The sequence below is a fragment of the Neophocaena asiaeorientalis genome, unplaced genomic scaffold, assembly GCF_003031525.2.
Source record: "Neophocaena asiaeorientalis asiaeorientalis breed wild unplaced genomic scaffold, Neophocaena_asiaeorientalis_V1.1 scaffold59, whole genome shotgun sequence".
Classification (NCBI taxonomy): domain Eukaryota; kingdom Metazoa; phylum Chordata; class Mammalia; order Artiodactyla; family Phocoenidae; genus Neophocaena; species Neophocaena asiaeorientalis.
In genome coordinates, this window is record NW_020174268.1 from 7,638,162 (window position 1) to 7,662,482 (window position 24,321).

Genomic DNA, 24,321 nt, shown 5'->3' on the forward strand with positions numbered 1-24,321 from the left:
TCCAAGGAAGTAATAAGAGCAAGATAGAGACACAGAGACAAAGACAGTCAGACATAAGTGGACCTAAAATAATCCTGTGGGGATAGCCACAGGGAAAGGGAGGGTTTTATGTTTTAAGCTTGTGTGCCTAAAAACGTTGCATGGAAGTCGTTTTAAGGTGGGTGGACAGACCTATCTTCTCTCTAGTCCCTTCCATGACCCACATATCCTTACACGGCAGGAGTCTTGTGGTGGCAAACACCCTGGTGTCTTATATATGCTTGACCCATGCCCACGTATGTTGCAGCAAGCAGGTCCAAAAGGTGACAGGCAAAGGGAGCAAAAGGGAGAGTAATGACAAGAAGTCAGGCAGTGGCTCTCAAGCACAAGTGAGATGAGAGGCTAAGACTTGCCAGGGAAAGGAGGAGGGATATTTGACCTCCAAGTAATTCTCCTGGCTGGCTTATCACAGATGTTGCCAGAGGGTAGGTTCTTGTTTCCTCACAGAAAGAATTCAGAGACAAGTCACAAGAGGCCAAGTAAGCAAAGCGAGGATTTATTGAGAGATAGTAAACTCTCGGGAGGGAACACGGGCAGGCTCAGACAAGCTAAGGCTCAGCCCCTTTGAAATGACTAATGGTAGGCCCTTTTTACCCTCAGATATTTTGGTGGGCACCGACACCAGTGAGGTCACTAAGTTCCTAATAAATCAGGATAAGTCCTAAAGGTGATTTCAGAGTCTGGAAATCAGGTTTTGCTGGCCCTAGCCAAGAAACTCACCCCATCTCTCTTGAAGTTCATATCGCGTCCCTAACGCAGCTTCCATGCTTGGATCTCACCCCTCACATCAATATTTCTAACCAATACCAAGTACTCATTCTCAAACCTTGATGAATATTCCACCCAATCATTTTCACACCCTGTATAACCAGCTTGCCGAAAGGACTCACTGTTGCTCACCTGAGCCTGCCTGCGCTCCCTCCTGAGAGTGTAGTCACTCAATAAATCCTTTGCTTACTTGGCCTCTCAGTCTCTGCTCTGAATTCTTTCTACAAAAATACAAGAACCTACCCTCTGGCCGCACGAAGACAGCCACAGACAATTCATAAGCCAATCAGTATGGCTGTATTCCAGTAAAACTACATTTATAAAAACAGACAGCCAGCTGGACTTGGCCCCTGAGCGGTACTTGGCTAAGCCCAGATTTAGATCTTGGCATCTCATTTCTCCTACATCTCAACTTCACCTCCTAGATTATTTTAGTTGCTTTCTGAGGTTTCCTGCTCTATTGTGTCTTCCTGGGGCTCCGGTTTGTACATTGCAAACTTCACTGGATGATGTACCATAGTTGAAACAAGTGTAGGATAATGTCTGCTGCTAGGTTTCCCAGCTGTGTCCAGGATTTGATTGATTTTTACAGAAATATAGTTGATTGTTTGCAGGAAATAACGTTCCAATGACTGTTAGGTATCTTTGCATCTGTGTTGTAATCCGTAGCATGGAGCCTCTCATCCTTAATATGTTTTGCATTATTTTATTACTATTATGTTTGACTATGTTGAGGCCCGGCTTCCAATTCTCACCCCCTTGCCTCTTTTGTATTTATCACTGTCAGCTGGCAGAGCTGAATGCAATCAGTGGATTTGGAGATGTTCCTAAGTGCCTTCTTTGCAAGTCATTTGTAAGAATAAGACCAATCTTAGCATTAGTTCCTCTGTACTTTTCTGTCTGCCTTTTTTTCCAGAACTGTACCCATTTAGTCAGACCCTTTGTTACTGTCTTTCTGAGCCACTTTTCTGTTTCTTCTGAAACATTCCCCCAAATCTGTAGTGATTCAGTCTTTTAAATAACAGAAATTTAAGTAGATGTTACAGTTAATGTTTTTTTCCCAACGTATTCAACAGTGTGCTGGTGAAGAATTTCAAGACGTGTCATTTTACCCACTTGTATTGTACATGGGCTGTGGCATCTTTTAGTACCGACTCTACAGTTCTTTGTGTAGTGAAAGCTGGGTGTGAAGAGTGAAGCTGGGAACAAATCTTCATTTCCTAGGGTGGGTCCATATTGGGTCTTGTCAACCCAGTGTCTCCACAGAGAGCTTGAAAATCTGTAAAAGTCCAAGTTGTGATCCCTGTGCAGTCAGTTCTCCATGTTAAACATCAAGACTTACCTGCCCTGCTATGTGCCTTTTACATAATAAATGTGTCAGATTCCTACTGTAATATGAACATGTGGCCACAGTCTAGCTCTTGACAAGATTCTCACATTCGTTGATTGGTGCAAAATGCTCATGTGAAAGGTGAAATCATGAAGTAAAGGGTGACTTAACTGCATTGGGTCTGATGGAAAGAGCACTTGTACCATAGTTGAGATCTCACCTCAAGTCCTCTGCTAGGTGACCTTAAGCTGTTCACTTAACCTCTGTGCTTCCTTCTGCTTGCTTTGCAAGGTTGTTCTTATGTGGATAAAATGAGATAATTGAATTGAAAGGAGGTAAGAACATAAAGCTATACAAAGATGGTGACAGTCAGAATGCTGTTCCTGTATTCCTAAATGGACATTACAGCAGCCCTGCAGGTGAATGAAGTCGGGGTTCTGGCTGGACCCCTGGCCATCTTAAAGGAAATTCTCTTCTTTGCCTTCTGTGCCTGCATTCACCCCCCTTAGACTGTCCTGGAAGTCAGCAGTCACCTCGATGCCCCCTGTCCCTGGTACATACATTATATGATCATACCGCTAGACAGCCTAAGGGCTGGGTCATGGGCTTGCCTGCTCACATCTCCCCATCACCACGGCTGCTTCTCGGAAGGGACGTCTGGCTTAGTTCCTAGATAATTGGCAAAAAGCGAAGGGACTTGTAAAAAGTAAGCCCTCTGCAGGGTCTGCTGCTCCGTCTGACCTCGCTGTTGGTCTAAATCGCACATACGTGTTGGGTTTCTTTTTAATGGACTGATACAAGTGTCAAGGTGACATTTGACACTTCACTGCTCTAACATTGCAGAAAGTAAAGTTATCAGATGAGCCCGTAGAAGCAAAAGAAGATTACACTAAGTTTAACACTAAAGATTTGAAGACTGTAAAGGTATGTGTCTGGGTGCAGCAGCAAATACTCTTGAATCCTGTGGCTGTTGCTGCATGGGGACTTCGAGGAATGATTGGATGCTTGATTGTGATTTTATCATTTTAACCATGAAGAATTATTAACTTGCATTTCTGTGACTTAAGAATTAATTCAAAATTATGAATGGTGATGAAAGCGTCAAGCAAAGAAGACTTTTTACAGATAAAGAAAGGCAGTATACTTATTAGCAGGAGTGTGCCTAAACTTTGCAATCTATTCAGAGCGATAGGAAGGGGCTCCATCGACTCTACTGCCCAGTAGCTTCCCAGAAATTATGACAATGACAACAATTATTAACAACTCCATAATTCAGCAACCACCCCAGCAAGTATTTTCATAACATTTCTTACTGATTTATCCTATACATCATCAACACACACACACACATATAGTTTGGGGTTCTGCCTTTTTCATTTAGCTCTATATTGTGAAAATGTTCATGTCATTAAGCTTTCTTTGAAAAATTATTAATGGTTTCGTGATATTCAGTCATGTGTTATTTTATTTCACCACAGGGAATATAGTCTATTTAATCATTCTCCTATTTTTGGACATAGGTTACTTCTGCTTTTTTGTTTTTGTTTTAATGAGGTGATAAACATTCTCATTTATAGTCTGCATCTCTATTTCATTAGACACAATTTAAAACTAAGAGTAAAGGCTTAGAACACATGAACTCTTTCCATGATCACTGGTGCACATATATATAGCTAAAATGCTTTCCAAAAGTGTGGCAGAAATTTGTGCTCCCAGCCACTACTGCTGACGAGTGTCCATCTCACATTCTTGACAACAGCAAGTATTATTTTTATTCTTGAAAAATTTGCCTAAGTAGGCTACTTTAGGTAGAAAGGTTGTTTTTCCAAATGCTTATTGCCTATCTGCATTTTTGCAAATTGTCAGTTCATGTTTCTTGCCTGTTTTTATATTGGGATAGTAACGTTTTTCTTGTTGATTTGTAAGAGCTCATTCTAAATTCAGGCTATTAACACTTTTCATGACATATAGGGTACAGATAATTTTCCAGTTTGTTTAGGCTTTTCATTTGACTTTTGAGCTATTTTATCTGAGGATTAAATATGGAAGTTTTTTATGATTTTCTCATTTTTATGCTTAGAAAGACCTTGCCTGCTCCAAGATAGGTTAACTTCCACCTAGATTTTAAGAACACTTACTCTCCTTAGATTTAATGTTTTCTAAAAATTGTATTCTTTAATCTACATGTAACTTATCAGGGCATGGGCTATCAGGGGATAATCCAACTTGAGATTTGGCTAAAATAGCTGGTTATCTCAGTGCTTTCTGTAAGCAGGGACATTTTCGAGTTTCTCTGTGAGGAGTATTTCTGCCCCACCCTTCTAAGTGCTGCTTCCCATTGTATCCACTTGGGCACCGCACCAGTGAGATAAGAGGTTGGACCAGGATGTCAGTTAATTGCAGAGGATGGAGGATAACTTGTCTCAGAGACTGTCACTTTTCCCCATCCAGCCAAAATATAAGCCTACTAAATTATAAGTGACAGAATGTAAAAAGCAAATTTTTAGGGATCATATATTGACTGTGCCCTTAAAAGATACCTTGGCAATGGCTCTGTCTCACAGTTCCCAGGGAGACAGATGATTTTTTCTGTGCTGATTCCTATCATTTATGCTTTTGCTGAACACTGAAGTAAAATCAGCTGCTATTTCCCTTCTGCCAGTGCTTGTTATAGGACATGGCAAAACAAAACAAAACAAAAACAGTGACCAGGAAGAGAGAGAATTTTAAAAGGCAGAGTTATTTGGAGTCAGCTTTTTAGAAAGTATTTTTTTGTTGGAGGAAAAATGGGACAGCTATCCTGCTGGTCCTGGATGCTTTGCAATACAGGTTATCTTTTGAATATAATAGCTTTGTCCTTGGTTTCCCATAGAGCCTATGAATCAAATCAGACGGTAGATTGTTGTGAATTATTCATCATTTGGTAATACAAGGCTGTAATTCCTCCCTCTGACAATTGCTGCCTGTGTCAGTTCCATTGTTTGTGTTATTTCACTTAATACACCCTCCAGAATTATTTCCCCTAAAGTAAACCGTTGGTTGTAACATTCCACTCCTTAGAAGGCGGCAGTTTTGTCTCCTGCCTCTTTTAACATATTTTGTCTCTTAGATCTGAATTCTGAATAGAAATCAGAACTTTTAAAAAGAATCACTCCTTTATGAAGCATGTCAGCAGCAAATGCTTACCTCCCTTAACGAACCTTGAGACATGCATGGTCTTGTTTGATTTGCATGTATGATTTATAAATGTTACATTCATAACAATTTTTCTCTCTTATTTTCAATAACAGAAAAATAGCAAAATGACTGCAGCTCAGAAGGCTTTGGCTAAAGTTGACAAGAGTGGAATGAAAAGTATTGATTCCTTTTTTGGTGCAAAACATGTTAAAAAAATTGGAAAGATTTGAAACTTTGAAAATTAAATCAAGCAAAAATATTTGCCTTCTACATGTCCCATTTTCAGCCTTCCTCCATTCCACTGTACTTCCTAACCCTTAATTACCACCTTTTGAAAAAAGTAGGAAGGGGGCAATTTTCAGATTCACTTGAACATTTCTTTGTGTTTGATTTTTGTGTTTCCTGAACAAAATATGGGAAAGTAATTGTGTAACTTCATGGCTTGTGGCCTTTGGAGTTTTGTTTGACATCATGAAAAGTAATCAAGTGAATAGAATTAACCTCTAGCATCACAATTTCCTCAATAAACTGATGTGTGACAATATTTGAGTGTATGCCTGTTATTTTATGCAACGTTGCACATGGTAGCTATAGCAATATGGTTTTCAATATACTGAGAGAAATATAACAACTATCAGATAAACTACTACTTTCTAAAAGCCTTTAGTTTTGGGTAAATCTTTTGTTTAATGTATTTTCTGTTTTATGAATACATGTTTTTTGCAGAAAATAGAGAAAAGTATAAAACAAAAATTATAATCTCCCGACTTTACATTACCTGGAGGTAATATGGTGCATTTTCTTCTATAATAATTTTTAAAGGAATTATAATAGTAATTTTATAACCTTTTTTCTTGACATCATTTTGTGAGCATTTTCCCAGGCTACTCTTCTTCATAAATATACTTCTTTAATGACAGTAATTTTTAATTATTTGAGTATTTGATTATTTAATGATCATAGTCCTATTTTGGACATTTGTATTATTTTTAAACATTTGCTATTGGAAGAATCAGATTCTATGTAAATATTTGTCCATATCTTTTATTGTTTTCTTAGAATGGATTTTTAGAAGTGGGCTTACTGATTAATAACTGAGTTTTTCAAATATATACTTTAGGGAATATATTTCACAGAAAGGTTATAGTATCTTACACTCTAACAAATGGTGGTATGAGTCCTTATCTTATTAGCTTTGAATAGTGTCTTTGCAAATAAGTGGAAAAAAGGCATGTTGGTGCGGTTTTAATTCACATTTTCCTGATTAATAATGTCAACTGAAAAAAACCCCACACAACCTGAAAGTTGAGAGTTATGTTTTCTTCGGGGAACTTACAGAGGACTAGAGCCTGGGAGGCAGCCTCTCAGATAGCTCTGAGGAACTGTTAACAAAGAGGTAAGAGAGAAGCCGGGATACGTAGGAATTTTTGTTGAAAAAAAAAACATGCAGTCAAACATCAAAAGATTACTGCTAATCATACACACACACAAAAACCCCCAGACATCTCAAGTTAATGAGTTTAGTGCTTTTCTGGATATGGGAAGATGCAAGAGTCTGGGCTCATTGAAATTACTCCTTTGATATGTATCTGAACTGTCTAGGGCCAGTATTCTGTTTTTCTCCATCCTGAATTCCCCTCAGGGCACACCGAGGTGGGGGGAGGCGGGGGGCAGGTGAGGGGAAGCTCTGCAGAGGCTGATGGCTTGATGGTGGGCAGCATTTGTTGTTTTCTGAAATGGCAGGCAACATTTTTTTGTCCACAGTAATAATATTGTTCATTTTTTCACATTTACCTATCATTTGCCATCTTATAGAGAATTATCTGTTTATGCCCTTTGTTAAATTATTGGAGTATCAGTATTTTTCTTATTGATTCTAAGAAGTATTTTATAACTTAAAGACATTCATTTTTGTCCACTGTGTTCATTGTAATTTTTTTCCCTTGGTTTGTAATTATTTTCTCACCTATTTATTTTTTTCCATTAGATTTGTAGGATCATTTTTACAGGTTCTAAGAGTAAATTCTAATGGGTTTTACTGAGATTTTGAAAGACCCATAAATTATTTTGAGAAAAACACATCTTTACAAAAGTCAGTGTCCTTATTCAGGAATATGGTATTTGTCTATATTTACTAAAATCCTAATCATACCTTTCACTAACATTTGGTTCTTCATCTTCATGTAGGTTCTAGATACTTCTTTTTAGGAGTATCTCTAGGTATTCTTGTTGCTATTAATGAAATCTTTTTTTTTTTTTTCAGTTATATCTCCTAACTGGCTATTTTGTGGTAAAGTATTACATTTTTATATATTTATCCTTTAAATAACTAATTTACTAACTATTAATCTAAATTTTAAAATTTTATTCATATTGGGTTTTCAATGCATAATAAGGTACATAATCTTAACTTCGAAAAATTTGTGTGCAGTTCTTTCTGATAGTTATAGCTCTTTTATATCATATTACATGGGTAAGACTATCTAGAACAGTATTGAAGAATAATATGTAATAGTAGTTATCTTTGCCTAATTTGTGATTTTATTAATGTGCGTTACCATCCGTTCTGACACTAGCTATTGTTAATGTGATAAAGAATATCTATCTTTGGTATTTCCTTTTATACTTAGTTTCCTTAAAGTTTTAATTAGTCATTGGTATTGGTTGTTATCAAATATCTTTTTGGCATCTCTTGTGCTGGTTGTAGAGTTTTTATCACAATTAAACTGTGCTTGAGTTCCTACACTAAACTCTACCTGGCAGTAGATAAAGGATAGCATCATGGATGCTCCCTATCTGGTTTAACCATTGTCAAATCTAGTTCTCAATTAGGTTTTCTAGGCTTTTATTTAGAATGATTGCATCTATATTCGAAAGCAATATTGCTGTTAGGTCTTAGTGTTAGAATTCAGCTGGCTTTCAATCTTTCCCAATATTCTGGAAGGAATAATTTTGCATAAGAACATTCTATTTCTGGAAACTTTTAAGGAACATCCCTGGTAAAACTGTCTGGCACTGAGCCTTCTTTTGTCTTCTTTAATCTGGAAAAATGTCTCACCTGTTCCTTGTCTTACTTGACCTTGACATTTTTGAAGAGCACAGGCTGGTTATTTAGTCGAATGTTCCTCACTTTGAGTTTGCCTAATGTATCCTCTTGATTAGATCCAAGTTTTACCTTTTGGGCACCCACAGAAGTAATGCTGTGTCTTTCTTAGTGCACCATGTCAAGAGTCACATGACCCAGTACTAGGGATATTAACTTTGATTGCTTGATTAAGGTGGTGTCCACCAGGTTTATCCACTGTAGAGTTATTATTTTTCTCTTTGTAATTAATAAGTGATTTGTGGGCAAATACTCTGGCACTTTTAAGTATCCTATTCCTCATTCAACATTCACTCACAAGTTTTAAAATAAAACTGATGTTTTTTCCAACTCCATCATTTCTTTTATATTTATTTATTTTACATTTATATTTATTTATTTTGGCATTTTTCTAGAAGGAAGGGCTTTCCCTTCTCTACTTATTTATTCATTTATGAGCTTATATCATCATGCACTTGAAGGTTATTTTATCCAGTGATTTAAATTACATTATTCTGTTCCTCATATTGTCCCAGAAGGGCCAGTAGGAGTCCCTTCAAGCTGCCTACTGTATCGTTTTGTTATGTTTCATTCATTTTTAAATACTTCATTACTTCTTCTGCAAGAGGGTATTCCAGACTCTTCATGTATTTTCCCTGTCCAAGCCCTGGAATCAGCCTTTTTCCCAAGCAGCCAGGGTTCCTTTTAGAGGAGAATGGTATTTAGAAACCAAGATCCAGGCAAGAGGTGTGCTTGCTGCTACTATCGATCTATGTGTGTGGTTCTTGTAGATTTCCTTTATCAGACTGAGGAAGTTCTTTTCAGTGAGAGTTTTAATCATGAATGGATATTGAATTTTGTCAAATAAGTTTTCTTCATCTATTGAGATGATCATGCAGTTTTCCTTTAGTAAAGGAATATATTTTAATATGTGAAGTATAATGATCGATTTTTGAATGTTGAACTTCACATTCCTGGGATAAACTCACTTGGTCTTTTCATATATAGTATTGTGTTTTATTTCCTAATATTTTATTAACGATTTTTTAATCTCTGTTCACGAGGGATATTGGTCTGTAGTTTTCCTTATTTGTAATGATTTTGTCTAGTTTTGCTATCAGAGTAAAGCTGACTTTATTAAATGAGTTGGGAAACAGTCTGTCATCACCCATTTTCTGAAAGCGTTTTTGTGAGATTAGTATTGTTTTTCCTTTTTATGTTGGACAGAATTCACTAGTGAAGCCATTTGAGCCTGGAATAATTTTTTTCTGGGAAATTTTTTAGTTACTAGTTCAATTTCTATAATAGATGTAAAGCTATTCTAATTTTCTTCTTTTTCTTGTGCCAGTTTTAGTAATTTATGTCTTTCAAGAAATGTATCTTTCATCTAGTTGTCAAATTTATTGGTATAACTTGTTTCTTATATTTTTATTATCCTTTTTATGTCTGTGAATCTGTAGTGATATTCCTTCTTTCATACCTGATTTGGTTATTTGTGTCTCTTGTTTTCTTGATTATTTTCATCAAATTTGGAAAATTTCTGGCCAGTATTTCTATAAATTTTCTGTTCTTCACCCACCCACCCCCTTTTCTCTTCACCCTCTTGGCTTCTGGGACTCCAGTTACATGTATGCTAGACTACTTGATGTCCCACAGGTCCTTTAACTTCTGTTCTTCTTCTTTATTTTCAATTTTACTTTGTCTTGTAGTGTTTTATTTTCTATAACCTCAGTGAATTTTTATTTCATATATTGGAATTTTCAGCTCTAGATGTTCCATTTGGCTCTTTTTTATATCTTTGCACTTCTCTCCTCATTGTGTTCTCCTTCAAGTAGTTTGTTAACAGTAGCTGCTTAAATGTTCTTGTCTGCTAGTTCCAACATCTCTGACATTTCTGTGCCAATTTCTTTCTTTTCTTTTGTCTTTACTTTTTTACTTTGAAATAACTTTAGACTTATAGAAAAGTTGCAAAAACAGTAGAGAGTATACATATACCCTTCACTCAGCTTCCTCTAACCTTAACACCTTATATAACCAGTACAATTATCAAAACCAGGGACTTTACAATAACACAATATTATTAACTAATCTACCCCCTTGTTTGAGTTTCACCTATTTTTACACTAATGTTTTTCCATTCCAGGGTCCAGTCCATCCTTCCACATTGCATTTAGTTAAGCATATCTCCTCTTTTTTGTAATGTGTCTCTCAGTCTTTCTTTATCTTTCCGTGACCTTGACACCTTGAGAGTACTGGTCAGTTATTTTGTGAAATGCCCCTCCATTTTTGAGATACCTTGAAATTATGCTAATATCCTGTTTCTCATGTGATCATTTCATGATACTAATAACAACAAATACTGTCTAGCATTTATGTGCTTGGCACTGTTCTGAGCACTTTACATATAATAATTCATTTAATCCCCACAGTAGCTGTAGTTGTAAGGCAGGGTGCCATAGGAGCCAGGAGAGTGACACCCAACCCAAAGGGCAAAAGGATGAGAGAAAGGCTACTTAAACTCTTGAATTATCACCCCTGTTGAAGGTAAGCTACTTAAGAGCAGGAACTCTGTGCTATTCACCTTGTGTCTCGCACAGAGTATGCAGTTGGTAGATGTTGGTACACACTGGATAGGTTGGGCACAAATGTTGGATAGGTTGAGTATTCTAACCAGTGTCCTCACTAATTGAGACTTGACCTTTTTATCCCAAGGGTCAAAGTCATGATCTTGATCAATCTTGGTCTTTCAAATTGTCTAAGCTATTACATGACCTTCTTGTTGGTCCTTGAATATGCCGCAGTTCCCATATCAGTGCCTTTGTGTGACTTGTTTATCTTTTATATCCTTCCTCCAGATCTTCACATGATTTGTTCCATCATGTCATTTCAAGCATCTCAAGCATCATTTTCTCAGAGATGCAATTCCTGATTCCTCACTTGCCTCCAATCCTCTCCCATCTTCCTGCCTCACCCTCTTCACAGAACCTTGCCTGACTAGGTCACAGTTATGTCCACAGCACCTAACATGGGGCAGCGCGGAGCAGGCCTTCTATAAAGGTATGAGGTAATCAATCGATCAATCAGTTAGTCTGTACCGGACACCTCAGAAAAGTGTTCTGCAGTACAAAATGGGGTTCCTTGACATTTTATGGCTGAACTTTGGAATTCAAGTTTCATTCTGAGTCGTTTTCTGTGGTGCTCTTTGAGTTGAAGTTTAAGAACATATTCATAAACTCCTTGTAGAGGCTTAATAGAAATAGATATAATCTTTAACCTCTGGATAAAGGGCTGTGAATTTTCTTCTATCAGTTGATTAAACTTCACTTACTGTAGTCATTTTATCTGCATCAGAACGTCTCAAGTTAGAATACATTGTTTACATCTGTGCTGTTAATAAATTTGCTTTTACATGGCATTTAAAGATTATTCATATAAAGCCCATAACCTAAATTATTGAAGTTTGAGAGTATATGTGGTCTATATACTCCTTGTCTTCACAGAAGCTTTTATCTTTTTCCAGCTTTATAGAGGTATAATTGACAAATTAAATTGTATATATTTAAAGTGTACAATGTGATGTTTTGATACACAAAGATTGTGAAATGATTACCATAGCCAAGCTCGTTAGCGTATTTGTCACCTCACTTGTTTACCGTGTGTGTGTGTGTGTGTGTGTGTGTGTGTGTGAGATGAGAACACTGAAGATCTATTCTCTCAGCAAACTTCAAGTGTACAATACTTGAAAGTATTATTAACTATAGTCACTACACTGTACATTAGATTTCAGGAGCTTTAAGTAGGAGCTCACATCATGACTTAGCTATAGATTAAATGGGAATCTGTGAAATCATCAATTTTGTTTTCTTCCATATTTGAGTTTACTTTTGATTTCAAGATGAAGATACTAATCCTACTTGCAATGTGCAGTGTTAACTAGGAGTTGAATAGTAGTTGAAGAGTGAAAAACTAAAGGTGTTACACCGACCTGCCAAGTGCTATTTTGGGGAATAATATTAGGAACAAATCAATGTGGACTTTACATACATACATGCACAATATACACAAATAGACACACATGTATATACACACACACTTAAATACAAATACATGCACATATACACATATGCACCCACAAACATACATACGTATATACACACATACACGTATATATCCTATCCTTCCTTCAAATTTAAAGAATTTCAAACTAGAGACTTTTTAGACTTTATTACCAAAGGTACAGTACCAAACATTGGGGTACTGTACCTTACTCAGATCCTTTGGCACTTTGCTTCTCTTACTTACATCATTTATCTTTTTGATTAATGTGCTGAGTTTGGGGAAAGTTTCAAAAGATTTCTGCAAACTCTAAAACCACTTGTGTACACACACAAGAGCCTCCATCATTTTCATCAGACCATTCATATTTCTGAAACTGATCTCAGATTACCAACATCCTTTCCTTTTTTGTGCCTGGTTTATCTTCGATTTAAATCTTCCTTGTACTCTGGCTCTCAGGCTCTTTCATCTTCCAGGTTTGTGCTTCTCGGGTTCTGACTCCCAAAGAGATACCCCTCCATCAGGTTTAATGTGGATATCAAGTGGGACTGGGTTTCATCCGTTCAGGTCTATTCATAGTGCGCCGCCCTCCACTCCCACGCTCCCGTTTCTCTTACTCAGGGCTTTAGCCAGACACAAAGGCAATGTGGAAGTGAGAAGCTGAAATGTACCCATTTACGTTCACTAAACGGACAGTGTTTATACTGCATGCAAACTTATGATGACAGTAACAGTAAACAGATGAAAATGAAGTGAAAACGAGCGACCATGTTTCAAACTAAACTAAAAAGTTTACTTTTAAAAAGTAAAATAGTTGGTCTAAAAAGGCCAATTAATTTAAAGGAGCTGGATTTATACTTGGTTGTAGTCCTAATCCTGCCTTAACTCTGACCCATGGACAAACCACTAGCATGGCTGACCCACAGTGGTGTCTTCCGTGTGAGATGAGACTAGATCATTGGGTTGTTTGATGTCTGTCCTGCGGTCACTGCTGCTTGGGGCGCCTCATCTCCTCCACCCGTGAGGCTGTGCCCCCGATTAGCATCTGTCCTGTGCTCACCCCACGTCAGGCCCTCGTCTGAGCTCCTCGGGTGGATTATCTCATCTGTTTAACTGGAAGCAAATACACCAACATGTTCACTCTGGCTATTGTGTTCATGTTATATATTTGTCTTTTCTTCATTTTCCATAGATTACATTACTTTGCAGTGGAAAGAACTGCAAAGAGCATAATTCTTAGAAAGTAATAACAAAGACTGGCAAAGTGCCTTGCAATTTTTAAGCACTTTCCCCATGAATTTATGTGTTTAAAATCCTTCCGGAAACCATGTGGCACAATTGGTATTATTTCCTCCATTTTACAGTTGAGATGGGTAAGGTCATTTCATTTGCCCAAGGTCACACAGCTAGTAAATAACTGAGCCAGAACCTCAACTCAGGACTTCCGACTGCCGGGCTCTCCACACCAAATTAACTCCCTTCCCCAGAGGCCCTAACTTCGACTTGCGTTGCATCCTGGGAAGTCACCCCTTCACCAGATTTGAAAGACAGGCTCTTCACATAGGTTAAGATTGACTTTCTCTGCTCTTAAAGTTGATCTAACTTAACTAGCTGCCTTGTATCACGTATGCTTTTTTCCCAAACAGCCCTTTCTCCAGGACTAATCCAAGATTTGGAGATCTCCAGAGTTAGCTGCATTATACAGTTGAACCTCTTGGTGGAAGGCAAGGAGCTCTGAGTCTAGGAAGGCAAGTGAAAGGCTATTTGTTAGTGTCCTTGGAAGATGTCCACAGGCTTTGACCTCATCTGAATAAGGAAGAAATGATTAGATTCGTACACCTTTTGATACACAGATTTATACACTCCTCCAGTTTATATACTTAGGGTCATTAGACTGATGAAAAGTACCTTATGTTTAATAGTACTTTACAGTTTTTACAGCAATCCTGTATCAGTAGTTAAATTAATCTTTACAACAACCTTCTAAGGTAGACTGGAAGGGGGGTGTATCCCTGTTTCATAGATGGTCCAAGTGAGGTCACCCAGACTGTGAGTGGCCAAGCCCAAGGCTGCCCTTCCACCCTCAAGCCCAGCCCTCTCTCTTTTTTGCCTCCCCAAGGTTCTTATCGTTATGTATGTAGCTTTATGGCCATTTCTCCTTCAGTAGTCTGTTTTAATTGTGAATTTTATCCTAAGAAAGGAAAAATCAGATTTATTGTTTCATCTTTTTGCTCTATTCATAATGAATTCTGCAGGTCAATTTATCCTCAGCAGTGCTGAGCCAGAATTAAAGCAAAGCTTCTACTTAGCTATTGCATTTGCATGCCAAGTCTTTAATTCAGCTGTCAGCTTTTTAGCATTTACTGTACTTTTGTTAATAAATGTTATTTTGATGGTCTCACACTAATCAAGCCTATTTGAGACAGGGAGGGGCGGAGGGAAGCACCGAATGTGATTTACAGAAGAATCAGAGCTTCTTCATGGATGTTGAGAATTGTTACCTTACACATGTGCTTTAATCAGAATGTGTAAAATTAAAGTTAGTCAAGTAGTAAGTTCTTTCAAGAGAAAAAAGGAGCCAAGGAATAAGCTTAGATTCATTTATTCTTTTAAGAGCATATACTGAGCACCCGCTTTGTGCCAAATGTTCTAGGCACTAGGAATGCAGCTGTCCACATGGCAAAAAAGACCTGCCTTCGAGAAGTTTCTGCTCTAGGGGTGCGGCTAGATGGAGTGTCAGATATTGCCGGGGGCTGTGGAAGAAGCTGAGCAGGGAAGTGGACAGAGTTCTGGTGAGGCGGCTGGTCAGGGAAGGTCTAACCTCTGTCACATCTTATCCACTTATGGCACAGAAGTCTGATTTCCATCAACTTTTTTTTTTTTGATAACTTATAGCTCCAGAGTAAATTGTTTGACTTTGTGATCAGTAAGAAACCAGCTTTCAATAATTACACTTGTCCCATGGCATTTTTCAGGAGGATATTAAGGACTACTACTTCCACCAGCAAGTCTATATTTATTTTTTATACATTGGATCTGTATAGGAAAAGAGAAGAAAACATGGTTTAAGAATTATTCACCTTAGAACTTTTTTTTCATCTGTTTCTTGTATTATCATTTTTTTCCTAAAATGAGGGTATCTATTCCCTGAGTTTGGGCAACCTTAACATTATTTTGTATTTCACTCCCTTTGAACACTGGAAGGAAAATGTGCGTCTCACCCACCTCCAGGAGCCTAACATTAGCCCTAGAATGAGGTCGCCCAAATGGAAACCGCTTCCTTTGCCTGAGGGCTTCTCTTTTTTATTTATTTAATTTATTTATTTATTTTTGGCTGCATTGGGTCTTCGTTGCTGTGCACGGGCTTTCTGTAGTTGCAGCGAGCAGGGGCCACTCTTCGATGTGGTGTGCAGGCTTCTCACTGCAGTGGCTTCTCTTGTTGTGGCCAGGCTTCAGTAGTTGTGGCATATGGACTCAGTAGTTGTGGCTTGCGGGCTCTAGAGCACAGGCTCAGTAGTTGTGGCACGTTAGTTGCTCAACAGCATGTGGGATCTTCCCTGACCAGGGCTCGAACCTTTGTCCCCTGCATTGGCAGGTGGATTCTTAACCACTGTGCCACCAGGGAAGTCCCAAAGGCTTCTCTTTGAAGCACAAATGCACAGCTGCTGATCTCAGAACTAACCCAACCAGCCTTGCTTTTCTGTTCTAGAAGGTGCAGATGGTCCTCGGGATTGCAGGTGACTTGTTCTCCTCACCAGGATACAACATGTATTCTCCTTCTCTCCCTAGGTGGCAGCACAAAGACAGAAAAGGGACAAGTGACAACAGATCCACGCAAGACTTGGCTGCTTCTCATGTGATTTAAGACACTCCCAAACGGCTAAAACTTTTTCTTCTGCACTTCCTAGAAAATCACCGAATGCCAGGAGATGTAAAGGACTAACCAGGAATGTTCTATTTCTGTGATCAATACCGCTAGTCCCTTCAGGCAGCAGCAACTTCCCCTGGGGGCGACGGGCATGGAACTAGAAAGCAGCCCTAGTGTGATTCTGCCCTGAGGAATTCAAGCCATGTCACCCCTCTGCCCCAGCCTACCCACCATAAAGGTACGGGTTTTTAACAGTCTAGTGCTTCAGATTTCAAAACATTGGGAGGAGAAGGCTCACTGTGAAAATCGGGTCATTTCTTAAGCTGGACCCTGTTGGCCTGCTGTTTTCCTGGGGTCAGGACAGCACTTTTGGGTTTGCATGTGGTGACTATAAGTACTAGATTCCACACCAGAAGCTTTGACAGACCAAGTTTCTACCCTTATTAAAAAAAAGAAAAAGGGGGAATTGCCGGGAGGGCCAGGGGGAGTAGTCAGCACGTTCACTGCCGCGGCAGGGGTTCAGTCCCTGGTCAGGGAGACAGGATCCGCAAGCTGCGTGGTGCACCTCCACCACCCCCCAAAAAAAGAAGAAAGCCTGACCTTTCTTTACTCCTTATCAGTTTGGCAGCTTCTAGTTCATAACGATACCTGAACATGTGCATTTTATGGTGTGTCGGAGTTGTAAACATTGCTTCATTTTTAAAAGATTTGTCCAATGTGTGCATTATTATAGTTATTTAGAGTGTGGGCATAAGATATGGGGGAAAGTTAGAAGTAGATGCCAAAAAGTAATCTAGCGGGGGATTCTGATGCATAGTGAAGACGTCTAGGGGGCGCAGACAAGTCCAGGAGTTGGTGCCGACTCACCAGCTTGACCCGCAGGATTCGGGTGGAAGCCGCTCGGGTGATCTTCGTGCCTCCAACAGGACCCCAAACCTTCTCTTTGGGAAATAATTTTGTTTCTGAGTCTCTAACTCCATCAGGTAAGTAGGTTCTGGAAAGTACTCTAATTTTTTACACACCTCCTTTCACACAGGGAAATTTTCTTTAATCTGTAGGACCTTTAACACTCCCGCGCTTCCGTACCTGATCGTGTGGTGTAGTTGTAGTGAATCCTTGTCTCCAAAAACTCAATTCTAGGAGTCAGTTGTGGAATTTGGGATGTAGCACAGGCTTCCAAGAGCAAGCACTCCAAAGAAATTACCTGTTTGATTGATTGATAGCCAGGCCACGTGGGTAAGAATCGAGAGCCTGACACATAGGTCGGCATAACACTGTGGTGTTAAAATCGGGCTTTTTCTGCCTTCTCCTTGCACGATCCCAAATACTGTCCTTGGAGGTCAGTGGACATATATTTTGGCCCAGAGCAACTTCGGGGTGTGTTGTGTGTCTTTGAGCAAATCGGTTCTCCTTTCAGGACCACATCTCAGGGTGGGAGAGAAAACTGGCTTGATGCAGGCTCTCCCCTCCTCCTGGAAGACTCACCCCTGGGAAACCTGTGTGGGTACTGTGCTCCCACTTGTGTGAGGCTCCCCCAATTTGAGGAAGACTTGGTGGAACAGTTCTGTGTCTTCTACTGGCTCCACTTCTCAGCTGTGTCTCGGCCCTCTGCCTCCCCTCCACCACCCTCTCGGCACACACACACACACACACGCTCACACACACACGCGTACTCACTGCCTCAGATTTCGTCCAGCCCTTGGTGGCCAAAGCCACTGGATACTGAGGACACCCAGATCGTCACTGGAAGCCCTACTCTCTTACCTGTGCCCCAAACTCATATTCCACTGGCCTCTGAACTTTGAAGAACTACTAACATTTCAAATGCAGCACACCTAACATTACAAAAATTCATTATTGTTTTTTCTTTACACAAGTAAAGATGCTTCCTCCAAAAGTTAAAAGGAGAAAGCAAGAGCTGTTACCAGCCTCATCCCCACCCAGGCTCCTCTAGGAACTGTCTCCTTGGCCCTGAATAAGGTCCTTTTAGTTACCCAATTTCCAATATCCAGTTTCCTCTGTCCTTTTTCTAGCTGGCAGCCCTATAGTCACTTTTCATGCAACCAACTTCTATCTAAGAATCAAATCCTGTTGATTCCTCCTTCAGAAATACCCCCCAGGACAGAAATGCTTCCCAGCACTCTCACATAAGGCCCCTCCCCTCTGCAGCCAGCTGCCACCAAGCATCAGGTTTCCCACCTGATTGTCAGCTGTCTTGAGGGCAGAGACCACGTGGCCCAGGTCTCGTCACAGAGCTGAGTGTGTTTTGTGTGTTCCACGAAAGCATGTGAGTCACTGATGCACAAATAAAACGAGATGCTTGGGCTTCCCTGGTGGCGCAGTGGTTGGGAGTCCGCCGATGCAGGGGACGCAAGTTCGTGCCCCGGTCCCGGAGGATCCCACGTATCATGGAGCGGCTGGGCCCGTGAGCCATGGCCGCTGAGCCTGCGCGTCCGGAACCCGTGCTCCGCAATGGGAGGGGCCACAACAGTGAGAGGCCCGCGTACCGCAAAAAAAAAAAAACCAAGAAAACAAAAACAAAAAACGAGATGCTCCTTCTCTGTCAAATTGTCAGTAGTGCTCAGAGCTGGAGCAGTTGTGGGAAACGGGCACTGCTAAGGAGAATATAAAAAGGTACAACTTCTGGGGAGGCCAGGTTGGAAACAAATGTCAAAAGCTTTAAATGTCTGCACTGCCTTTGCTTCAGCAATACCCACTGTTAGAAATACAGGCTTAGGAAATAATCATGAATGTGTGCAAAGCATTAGCTATGAGTATTAGTTGTGAGACTGTATAAATAGTGAATAATTGGGAAAAAAACTAAATTGGAGAGCTGAGGGAAATTAGCTTTTAAAATTGGTGTTCAAAGTATAAGTAATTTCTCTTTTGTCTTCTTTTTTTCTTCTTGTTTGTCTCATGTTAGAAATTTTTATGACAAACATGTATTACTATTACATTAATACAAAAATAATAACCTTAAAAATACTGGGTATATTTATACCATGAGTTCCTTAAATTTTTTCTTTCAAGATTACTTTTTTACTTTTTAAAGTTAAGTTTCTTGGAGAAAGAACTGATGTTTCACTATTGTGTGTTTAGTATTCAAGTGTATTCTTAGCAAATCTATAAGTAATCACTTAATTGCTCCTTTCCTCAAAGCTCTGACAGTTTCAGATCCCTGCCATTGCTTCCTTGGCTTCACTTACCCAGTCAAAACTATGTTTCGCTTTAAATTGTATGCATTTGACATGTACCCAGATGGTGAAATTAATTAATTTTGCTCTGAAGATTTACTAAGAGCCCCAGAAATCACTGCAGATACTCTGGGGTATTTCACAACCAGACTGAGAATTACTGTATCTGTCTACAAAACTGAGGTGAAGCAAAAAAAAATGACTGATTAAAGAAAACACAGAAAATAACCTGACATTTGTTGCTACTCGCCCTTTTCTGGTTTTCTTCCCTAGTACATAGTAACCAAATTACTCAACTTCGAAGTAAGAACTGAAGTCCCTATCCCACCACCCCCTGCTTCACTTCTGACTTCTCAGTGCTTTCTCACTGCTCTTAGGGTGAAGCCCCACATCCTCCCCGTGACCTGCAAGGCCTTGCCTGCCAGAACTCCAACTCTTCCATCTCGGTTACAGACACACTACTTTTTACATGCTTCCTCTGGCTCCACGGCTGTTAGACCTGCTGTTTCTCACCTAGAAGGTTCTGCCAGCCCTTGCGAATTAACTAAGTTCTGATCTTTCTGAGTTGGCGGGAAGCCCTAGGGAGGCTCGGCTGACCTTCCTGGCCAGGTCAGACTCCCTGCAGCAGCTCTCCTGGCAGCCGGTACATCTCCTTCCTGAAACTTTCACAGAGAGGTGGTGATATTTGTACACATAATGATTAGACAAATGTTTCTCTCTCCAACTACACAGAGCTTCAGGAAGGCAGAGACCATTTCAGCTTAGCATTTCTGCAGAAAACAGGTCACATAGCAGGGCTGAGACCACCTTCCTTGCCTGCTTGCAGGGTCGGCCCTTGGTTGATGTCTAGAAACTTGGCTTCTCACACTGAGATCCTCCGAGCTGCCCACTGTGCCCCAGATGGCACAAACAATGTGGTATATCCTGAACACCTGCTTTTCTACTGGGGCTCTGGAATTTGGGAACGTGCTGGCCAGGGGGTGCTCACGTGATAAAGACCTCAAGCCGAAGTCTCCAGTGGTCTCCCAGGCAGTCACTGCCTGCCTGTGGCCGCACTTGGCTGGGGGTGCACTCTGCGTGACCCCTCTCGCGGGGGCGGGGGGGGAAACGAGCCTGAGGAAGCCTGCACCTGATCCTTCCCACTCCTCTTTCCTTGCGACTCGCCTGTGTCCTTATCACACAGCTGTGATAAACCTTGGCCGTGAATACAAGTGCATACAGCTGCTGAGTCCTCACAGCAGAGAGCGGTATGGTCAACACACCATTGTATCCCCAGAACCCTGCATAGTATTTGACATTTCGTAAATGATTTACTACCTATTTTCTGAAAGGAAAATGAAAATGACCTCAGAGGACTAGGGCTAAGGCTACCCTGTGGAAATTCTCAAAGGAACTAAGAAACAGAACTTATCAACTACATTCTAATAACCCAAAGAATGTACATGCTTCTAAAAACGGCAGAATGAAATTGATTCAGGAAAGTTAGCAATGTCAGAGCCTGTCAGAATTTCTTTCTCACAAAGACGAATGTTCTGGATCTGTGACAGGGCTGGGGAGCCATGGGCCAGGACCTGCACACGGCCCCCCCATGCAGTTTCCAGCTTTCCTGTCCCCTCCCTCCTTCACCACGTCTGTACACTGTCAGCCCATTGGATCAAGCAGAGTGACACTCAGTATTGGGAGCAACGCAACTTTGGAATCATCTGGAAGCCTTAAAAAAGACATGCTGGGACCCCACCCCTAGAGATTCTGATATAATTGGTGTGCTGTGTGGTCTGGGCACCAGGACTTCCATGTGCAGCCCCTCCTGATACCCTCACTCCCCTTCTTTTCCTCTCGCCCCATCTCTACCTTGACAATTTTATTTCCCAAGGTCCAGGCTCCCACTCAAGGCCAATCTCTTATTTTTTGGAAGACTTCTTAAAATTTGTTTTCTGCCAATAGGCAGGCACACTGATCAGAGGAAGAAATAACACCTTTTATCTCAACAGTACCGGAGGGGAGCCACTAGGACAAGCAGGCGGAACTCAAAACCGTAAAAATCAGAGCCATTTCAGAGCGGGTCATGATTAAGAACATCCCGACAGTGCGAAGTCATTCCTGAGAATGTTGTTTTTAACAATGATCAGCCATCTACACCACCACTCGGCTGCCCCCTCTCCCCCATGCATGCTTCACTGACCTATCAAATGAAGTTAATTAATTTTATTTTGAATATTTCATAAGAGCTCATTATCCTTGACGAGAGTGCGCATGTCACTTACTGCCTTCGGGAAGCACTCTCCTCCAGGAAACGTAAGCTCGTCCGTTGCCAGTTTTCCAGTCTTCTCTGGGGAAGACAGCCGACTCTGAGATGCATCAGCGTTAACTGGCAGAGCTGTGATTTCTCATTTCTTTGTAGCACCCAGCAGGGCTGCTCAGGGAATCCAGTGGGTGATAAACCGGGCGAGGAGGGTTATCTAGGTCTTGAAAGTCAGCAGAGGAGTTTGAAGTGGATCGAAGTGTAGGTTCTCAAACAGAAGAGAGGAGCGGTGAAAAGAGGGAGGGCTCTGTGGAGGTGGGCCTGGGCTGGAATGATTGGATTTAGGCAGGTGTGGCCCGAAGCCAGGCCCAAAGGAGCAAAGAGCTCCTTTGGGAACGCATGCACCTACTGTGCGCCCACCTGCCCTTTGCTCAGAAGGAAAAGTGGAGAATTCCTGAGGCAGTCTCAGCTCTGGAGAATCCCTTTAGGGTATAATTACACTCTTCCTCTGCTTGGTGCTGTGGCCTAAAGGTGGCAGTGGAAATGCCAAGTCAGGTTGTGGTTAGAACCTCTGTCCCTGGGAGAGTCCACAAAGGCTGGCTAACAGGCCTGGGTGGGCGTGGCCTGTCCAGGGGCCCTGGAGTTGGGCAGGCACAGGCAGGAGTGAAGTCAGGAGACCTCATTTACTCAGGTGCTAAGAATGGCGTCAACTTTCAAAGCCCTCACCAAGCAGAGGTGACAAATCACTTAATGGGCACTAATCATTTTGTGGCTCATTTATCTTCCCAGTGAATACTTTTCAACACAAGCATTTACATTTCCAAAGAATAAAGCCTTGTAAAAAGGCTGGTGGAATTTATGGCTGCAGGAAACTGGCTCCCAGTTTGCTCTGCTGACAGGTTTATAAGGCCAAGGAAGTTCATAAGGTAAAATGAATTTCCAAGCAAATGAATTTTTCGGAAATGAGTTGACTTTTTAAAAAAAAAACATATACCAAGGTTATTTGCATTGATTTCATTAGTGAACAATGAAAAGTGGTCAAAATGCAGTATTATCTTATTTTTTTTAATGTGAGCAAAAGCACCAATGGCTTTTTGTTTGTCTTGTTTTTAAGAAACGATCTGGGTAAAAGATTCCTTGGGTCTTCAAAGATATTTGGTCTATTTTTTAAATGGACGATTTGTCTAAATAATTTTGTTAAAGTTAGTAAATATCCTGTCGTTTAGAGTGTAGTTTCCAGAGCACTGGCCTGGCCAGGCAGAACGTGGTTACCGTAACACGTAACAGCCTGAATTTGGTCATCAGGGAACTGAGAGCAGAGGGAGATCCAGTTATTTCGGTTGCATTCAGGATTAGAGACTAAATCAGTACGTATTAAAAGTATTAAAAGGCCTGGATTTAAAAAAATTGCCATGGAGATGGGAAGGAAGGCAGGAGGCAAGGGCCCTGGAGACTGGAGATGTTACCGCAGCCCATGCACGTCAGGCAGGACAGGCCTTCACACCTGCGAGAATTGCTCCGAGAAGAACATTTGGCCCCAAAACCAGGAAGGCCAAGATTTCAGTCCTGGCTCTGCCATCCTGAGTAAGTTATCTAACCCCTTGAAACCCCTATTCCCATGCCTCTAAAATGGAACAGGTAATAATACGTGCTCCCAGGAGTATTAACATATGTAAAGTTCCTAGCCCAGAGCCAGGCCCTAGTAATTTTTCTCTACAAGTTAATTCTTCACTTGACACTTCAGAGGCCCAAGCTGCTCCCCCATCCAAGCAGCCTTGAGCCTAGATTCCACTACCCGTGATTTGTTTCTTGGACTTAAACCTTGGGTTGTCCACCCTGTCTTAAGGCTTTAGAGAGCCTTTCCCCTCACTGGAGAAATGAGGTCCAGAAAGATAAGACGTCTTGCCCAAATGATAAACTAAGAAAATACCCTGAATACTTTAAATCTATAACCGGGGCTAATCACCAGTTAAATCCATTTCACCTGTAACCTGTCTTTACACATCAAGGCTGTTTTAATTGTTGCTGCAAAAGACCTGCACGTCATCCAAGGATCAGGGAGCCTAAACAAGATGTTTGCCCGAGGTGTTTTCCAGAAACTTGGCATCACCTGTGTCTATATGGAGCTGAGAAAGTTAAGGCTGGAAAGGACCACTGACCCTCCAACCCGCCATGCGCGAGTGTCCTCTAGGTGACCTTTTGATGTCAGAGGGCCGAGAACTCCACCCTCAGATCAGCAAGGGTGCCTCCGTTTTTGAACGTGCAGAGGCCTGTAGCTTAGTTACACTTGCACAGAATGACAGTTACCCACCTTTTCCCAGTAACCTTTCTGCGAGCTCTCCACGCCCCAGACCGCCCTGCTGCTTTATGCTTTATCCCATAAATACCTGCACCCCTTGCCTTCGGGGAGGTGAATCTGAGACCTCTTTGCTCGGATGCCTCTCTTTGCTGCAAACCTCGGTGTCTCAGCGTTTTGGCTTGCTGAGCATCAGGGAAATGAGTCTGATTTGGCAACAAATCTACCTGAGTCTTCAAGATATCTATATGCTCTGGAAAATGAAATCC

General features: G+C 40.9%; 1 protein-coding gene across 3 annotated transcripts in view; it reads left to right on the forward strand.

Moving 5' to 3' along the window:
* Nucleotides 1-17,003, forward strand: part of RNASEH2B (ribonuclease H2 subunit B) — a 53,502-nt gene extending 36,499 nt beyond the window's left edge. The window contains exons 9-10 of one of the 3 annotated variants that reach the window (XM_024755618.1): nt 2,981-3,061; nt 5,428-5,858. In XM_024755618.1, coding sequence (XP_024611386.1) covers nt 2,981-3,061; nt 5,428-5,544 — 198 coding nt within the window. In that variant the 3' untranslated portion in view covers nt 5,545-5,858. Of the gene's footprint in view, nt 1-2,980; nt 3,062-5,427; nt 5,859-7,577; nt 7,605-16,241 lie in introns of those variants that run through there. The other 2 variants (XM_024755616.1, XM_024755617.1) reach the window with 2 other exon arrangements.
* The last annotated feature ends 7,318 nt before the right edge of the window (nt 17,004-24,321 follow it).